Source organism: Gambusia affinis, linkage group LG17, assembly GCF_019740435.1.
Source record: "Gambusia affinis linkage group LG17, SWU_Gaff_1.0, whole genome shotgun sequence".
NCBI classification, from domain to species: domain Eukaryota; kingdom Metazoa; phylum Chordata; class Actinopteri; order Cyprinodontiformes; family Poeciliidae; genus Gambusia; species Gambusia affinis.
Window position 1 is genome coordinate 1,092,288 of NC_057884.1, and position 6,852 is coordinate 1,099,139.

The window sequence follows — 6,852 nt, forward strand, 5'->3', positions numbered from 1 at the left end:
ACGTACATTTCCACCGTGATACCTGTTCCCTACACACATCTTTACTCATGAAAAACTTGGCTCTAACGTTTAATTTCAGGCAGGACAGAAAGTTTCTTATTTTCACTGTGTCTATTGAATAAAAAAAATACTCCTAGTGTATTTTTTCTGGGAACCCAGTTAAACTCTTCTTTCTGGATGCAGATGAACCAGGTTAGCAGTCTGCAGCACAGGTGAAAATGGAAAAATTTAAGTCTTAGTAGCAAAGAACCATCTAGTGCAAACAGGACACCTGCTCTTTCAAACGCCTGACAGCTGACGATCCACTAGGGCCCCCGTGTGGACACCACCTGTAACAGCAAATACTTTTCTATGAAAATCTAGTATTTCTAAATAAAATCAAAGAACTATTACAAAAAATATGAAATCAGTCTTTAAGATCTAGGATTTTAATCTAAACTAGAATTCATTATTATTATTCAATATACTAAGACTTAGAAATGAATATGCTTATCAGGGATAAATTGAGCCACCCCTTGTTGGAAGGAAATGGTTAAAAACAACTCATAACGTGATACAATAAAAGCAATTGTACTAATTAGAAGGCATCATTCAGTGACGTTTGTAAAGGTAAGATGATTTGACTTTTCTTAAAAAATGTTTTTCATTCTTGAAAGTGAGCTTTTTGTTTAGACTAATCATTTTAAATTTGTTCTATATATGACTTGTGCTAGACCTGTCCAGGGTGGGCCGCAGCTCTCACCCGCTGGACATTGGCACCAGCCCCCTGGAGACCCGACAAGGAGAAACGTTGCATAATGGATAGATGGAGCTGGTATACAAGTGCTGAACAAGTAGGGGAGCCACCAGTGGAATTAGTCTGTTTGACCAGAAGCAAATCATGCAAAAATAGGCAGAATGACACAGTAGACACAGAGATCAAACAAAGTACTTTTGAGAAAGACAGGTTCTGATGGAGAAGCAGAGGCTAAAAGGAGTTTCTTAGTTTCCTTGGAGTCTCAACTTGCCAAACATATTAAACTATGATTCTACAAGGATTCAATTTTTAGATTTCTTTCCAAATGCTAACATTTGCTTCCCAAGGCCACTAAAAAGCAATCTGTAGGGCTTTTTCAGCCAAACACCTGTTTAGCAGAAATCTACTACAAAAAGTTGTTGTATCCCATGAATTGTGTATCACAAATAAAATGTGCTTGATAGGAAAGTGACATTTAGAGAAGGTGGTCAGTGAGGGATGGGGAGATGATGTGTTTTTAGATACGCGACTCAACTTGTCCCATTTTGGGGTAAGTTGAGCCGTGAGGTGTTTTTTCTATTTTTTAACTCTGACTCTTTGAAGGGATGAACATCATCCTGAAATATAAGCAGATATGTTGCAGCCAAACCAAGGTTGCATTGAAGTAGTAATCCTAAATATGAAAAACGCCTCAGTCTCCCCTACCCCCGCAGGATGACTCTAAATGATTTGAAACTAGAGAAAACTAGTTTTCTCTGCTCCAGGTTTACCATGTCCTGATCACTAAAACTCTTGGCAGTTTGTACAGTTCAATAAAACAAACTGGAACTAATATCTCAGTCAATTCAATTGGTAAACTAAGCTGTATAGTTTGGGAAGAGGCTATATTTTAACCATCTGCTGCATGTTTACAGCAGCTGATCAAACAGGAAGCGTTCATGTGACTAAAGCCACTTCTACTGTAAACAGAATTCCTCAACTTAGGCCCTGCAGGTAATCTCTCTGAATTAACAGCCTTTATGGGACAAACCTCAGGTATTCAGTAGATAAAGAAAAATAAAGACTCAGAGTCTGGACTCATATTATAAGACAGCTTTTTATTAGAATTTACTCGCGTGCCATCAGCTTCTGCTTCTTCAGCTTCTTCTGTGAAACCTGCAGACAGAGACACTCTGTTAATACAGACTCTGTAATGACAGGAAGGAAAACTTTACTGCTTAGTTGCTCAGAATGTTACCATTTATTTTCATGGGGAATCCAAAGGTGTCCTAAGTAGTCATCATTGCAACCATTAAAGAGTGCCTCAGTGAGTGGGTGTGTTCAGTCATACAGCTGGTTGGGTCTGAAGCCCCTTCTCCACTGTCCGGTTTCTCCCTAGCCGGGTATGTTCTGCTTTGGTTCTGGTCTGGTTGGGTGTGTTTCTCAGAATGTGTCCCCACTCTGGTGGGGTCACTCTGTCCCCTTGGGCAGCCAGCTTCTCTGAAATCTCTGTATATTTTGTCTGCTGCCCCGTCCAGTTAATGCTATAATTGATAAAAAGGTTTGGACCTAAAGATTTGACCATTTGGAATTACTGACTTGCAGCTCACCATCTACTGCAGTCTCACTGTGCATCCCACACTGTGCCTGGTCACCTCGACTGCCAGGTAACCAGGCAATCAAGACGTTTGCCTGGTTACCTGGTTAGTTCTAGTTAGTACCACCTCTACATTGGTACAGAAAAGAGGACGGAAGTGAAGGATCTGGTAATGACACGGGTGCGGGTGAGGCATTCTGGGTAAGAACCGGTTAAAACCTCGGCTGTGGAGAAGGGGCTTCAGGAGCCTGAGCTGTATCCTGCTGCTCTGAGCTCTTCACTCAACGTCTGTACTGCACCTTTTTCTTCTGGGCGACCTCCTCCTCTGGCTTGGGGACGATCTGCTCCTTCTCGGTGAGGATCATCTCGATGTGGCACGGTGAGCTCATGTAGGGGTTGATGCGGCCGTGGGCGCGGTATGTGCGTCTCCTCATCTTGGGGGCCTTGTTGACCTGGATGTGTTCGATGACCAGAGAGTCCACGTCCAGACCCTGAAACCACAGATTGGGTCAAATCTGAGAAGTTGTCACAAATCACAAATAAGATATGAAACCAGAGTGAATATGTGATGAAAATATGAAATTAGATGTCAAGGGACACCAAGGTTTTAAAAGAACACTGTCTCACAACTACTGACAGCAGAAAAATTAAACTGATATTTATGGAGTAAACACTGAAGTCCTACCAGAGCAGATAGCCTGACTAACCAGCTGATAGGAATATGTGATGTGTATGTATATGGTAGAAACAGTAGCGATTTGCTCTACGATAGAGTTCTGCAGTCTACCGGCTAACCGCAGTAACACTTGTTGATGTAATCAGCAGGCTGAGAAGGTAAGAGCTGGTTAAAAAGGCCGTGCAAAATGTTGACTATCTGGAGTTGGTTCATCTTCAGCGCTCTTAGCACAATGCCCAGGAGTGTTGCAGATATCACAGACAGCAAAGAATAAACCTTGTAAAAGAACACGAGGGGTCGGTGTGACCCCACCAGACTGCCCTGACTAAAAACCACTGAGGTCTAAATGACCAATGGAGGGTTAAACAGACCAGGAGAAGAAAAAGCTCATCTCCAAAGTGTGTGAGTGACACTTCCTGCAAAAATATGAGCAGTTTGTTTTACCACCTTAAAATGAAGCATGTGCTTGAATACCAGCATGCAGCTGGTATCGATTTCCAGTCACAACACTGGGAAGAAAAATCAGGATTTCATAAAGTTGCTGTGTTTCTATATAGATATATTTTTATTTAATTATTTAACCACAAAATCATACTCAAATTGAATATGAAACAATAAAACTTCCCTATATTTAGGTTATTATACCTCAACTCTTCATTTTTCAACTCAAGCCTACATGAAGCTGCCAGAAAACCATTTGATGTTTCTCAGTGTTTTCCCTACAATCCAACTCAGGCCTCAATTCTCTCACCACTTCAGGCTACTGACTGAAAAACATGTTCTCATCACTGATCCTCACACACCCTGAGCCAGGTGAGCTCACACGCCAGTGAACATGCGCTCTCTCCATCAGAGAGAGCCAACAGAAAAACAGTCACAAGTATATCAGTGCTAAAACTCTGGAGGAGCGAGGCAAATGTCACAGCAGGATAGCAGGAAAACAGGGGCTGGATGAGGGCGTTATCCTGGAAAACCGTCAGTTTCCGAAACCACACACACACAAAAACCTTGTAAATGTGCGACCCTGCTAGACCAAAAAACTTGTGGGATCCCAATGACCCAGTCTCTTAAGACTGAAGGAGGGTTAAACATGGTTGGTGGTGTTGTAATGGTGGCAGTTTGCTCTCCTGCAAGTAGCAGGAGAAACAGTTATTATTGTTGATATTAAAAGAAAGTGAGGGTGCACCGATTGCAATTTTCTGGCTGATCACAATACTTAAAAAGCCTGACTTATTTTGGCCTGTTGCGATTCATTTCTGTACTAAATATATCAAAAAGGCTGCAATGTTCAAGTCGAGATGGGAAACACTGGACAGGTTTCTTTACATATATAGATTTTTTTGAATATTCTGAGTTTCTGAGATAATAACAGAGTTGTACTCAGCCAGTTATTAAGATAATCAGAAAGCAATATAGAAAATAAATCACTGTAATAAATTGGTTTCAATTACTGGATTTATTTTTCAGTGGTATTATAATTTCAGTTGGCATCAAGATATGCAGCTAAATATAATTTTTAATGGAATTGGAGAAAAACATTCTCAGAAACTAACATTACAGGACAGAACTAATGGAGACATACTGATGTTTTGTACATCTGTGCCATGTGCTGTATGGCCCGTCTGATACTGGACCTGGACTCACCTTCAGCTCAGCGTTGCTCTCTGCATTCTTGAGCATGTGCAGCAGGAACTCTGCGCTTTTCTTGGGCCAGCGACCCTGAGTCCAACCGAACTGCTTGGCCTGGAAACAACAAACCAATTAGAAGAGGCACAATCCTTCCCATTCAGTCTCAAAGTTTCCCCCCATCGCTGCTCAGACTAAGAGTTTGTTTTCATCATTAATCCAAAGGTGTCCTAAGAAGGTCATCATGGCAGCCTGTACGCCCTCTCCAGGTGTTGGTGCTGGGTCTAACCTGAGCACAGCGGCCCACTCCACCATTGTAGCGACGGAAGGGAACACACTGGTGCTTGACGATGACGTCCCTCAGGTACTTGTTGGCTTTGCGGATGTGCATGCCCTTGATGGCCTGGGCTGTCTCACGGGTGTTCTGTTGGGGAAAACATAAAGCACAACAGTTGAGTAAAACTCATTTGTTTAGAGACTGGAGAAAAACCTGGTGATATTAAACAGAGTTGAAACAAGCAAAAGTTCAACAAGTTCAAAACCTTCCAACTTTGTACAGAGACGTGTCCGTTGGTCAGCCATGTAAATTTTAAAAAGTCTAAATTTAAACACTAAACCTGATATGATTCTAGAAAAAGATGCAGAATTAACACCTATAGGGTCCCTGGACCCTACAGGTTGAACTACATTTCCTAGGGTTGGTTTAAAAGACAGTTTAACTCAATGTAGAGCTCTGAACTGTAACAGCATCCAAGTACATTTGATCATCCTTTATTGTCATTATTCTTTTCATAATGAAAACAAAATTAAGATGGAGACAAAAAAATAATGCACTGAATGCCCCCCCACCAAACCAACAAATCCAAATGCCTCCAAAACACAGCAGCTAGAGCTAGACCTGTTTGACCATCACAGTATATAAAACTGTTTGACCATCACAGTATATAAAACTGCTTCACATGACCTCACTGCAGAAAAGCAACTTCTAATAACCTACTGCTACTTAGCATATCTAGGGCTGTGGCATTAGAACAAATCAGGAGGAAGACTAAGTCTGAAACACCTAAAACCAGAAACTCAGTGTCTATCAGGAATACTGAGTTTCTGGCAGACACTCAGAGGTTTAAAGTTTGATGAAGCATTTTGACAATTTCCACAACTTAAAGAAAAACCTACTGTTGTGTAACAGAATGTCATATTAAAAAGCTAACTACTTAAAAAGAGAGTAGGTCTCTTGCCTTCTCAGCAATTTTATAAAGACACATAAAATAAGGTAAAGCCAGTTTGAGCCAACATGTGGACAGCTTACCTTGAAGTGAACCCGGAGGTTGGAGCCCCTCGCCTTGCATGCTGAAACGAAAAATGAAGACATGTAACAACCCAGCAGCTAGTTCAACGCTCACTGCCTCAGTACTGTGTAGCTCAGGTTTAATAAGTTCTTTTCACGATTAATCCAAAGGTGTCCTAAGAGTCATCACAGCCACCGAACGAAGCCCAGAACCCAGACCCTGCTGCAGGTTTTACTCACATTTAGTAGGGTTCTCGGGGTCGAGAGAGTAGCGGACCATTTTCAGATACCTGCAACACAAACACGGTCAAGGTTTTCATTGAGCCCCCTCCTTCAGCTCAGCAAGAAAACACGCTAATCTTAGTTCCTACTCAATTTAGTAAAACAAATGGCACCAAAACCAACAAAAACGTAAATTCGGCACTGTCTTGAGAAAGAATATGTCGTTAATATTCTTTAAAAAAAAGAGTGTTTAAGTGTGTATCATCACATGTAGCCAACATGGCGGAGAGCTACAACAGCGACCTAACCCGGCGTCTTCACACTATTTAACATATAATCTATAATCTACGCCTTCCAACTCAGACATATGACGCCAGATTGGTTGTTTGTTATCAATAAATGAAACAGAGTGCGTTAAAACATTGGATGGAGAATATTTAAAAGAGATTAAGAGCAGATTCTGCTCCTTGAAATAAAATCTAAGATCCTCACCTCTGAGGCCGCAGTGGGAAGAGGAAGTACCGTAGCCTGTGCAACTCTTCTTCTGCGTCCTCTTAGTTTACCGTCCCCTGCTGGTCAGGCGGAGGCAATGATCAGAGGACTGTTTCACAAAACTAGGTAAATGGATTAAACCGGGGTTTTTCAAATTTCCTATCTTAATTAAGCATTTGGTTTCTTAAAAGCGGTAACACATAAACTATATCCTGTTCAGCTAGGCTCAGATAATC

General features: G+C 41.5%; 1 protein-coding gene and 3 non-coding genes across 4 annotated transcripts; all 4 read right to left on the bottom strand.

Annotated features, from left to right (window-relative positions):
• Window positions 1–1,813: 1,813 nt before the first annotated feature.
• On the bottom strand, window positions 1,814–6,693 carry rpl17 (ribosomal protein L17). The gene is made up of 7 exons (XM_044143890.1): window positions 6,617–6,693; window positions 6,143–6,192; window positions 5,924–5,964; window positions 4,904–5,038; window positions 4,633–4,731; window positions 2,612–2,803; window positions 1,814–1,891 (listed from the first exon to the last, which is right to left on the bottom strand). The coding sequence occupies exons 2-7, from the start codon at window positions 6,180–6,182 to the stop codon at window positions 1,844–1,846; spliced, it is 555 nt and encodes a 184-aa protein (XP_043999825.1). The 5' UTR covers window positions 6,183–6,192; window positions 6,617–6,693; the 3' UTR covers window positions 1,814–1,843.
• LOC122819775 lies at window positions 1,957–2,024 on the bottom strand. The gene has a single exon (XR_006368665.1). It is a non-coding gene; the product is annotated as a small nucleolar RNA SNORD58 (small nucleolar RNA).
• On the bottom strand, window positions 4,799–4,865 carry LOC122819774. The gene has a single exon (XR_006368664.1). It is a non-coding gene; the product is annotated as a small nucleolar RNA SNORD58 (small nucleolar RNA).
• LOC122819777 lies at window positions 6,032–6,097 on the bottom strand. Its single transcript, XR_006368667.1, has one exon. It is a non-coding gene; the product is annotated as a small nucleolar RNA SNORD58 (small nucleolar RNA).
• Window positions 6,694–6,852: the final 159 nt, after the last annotated feature.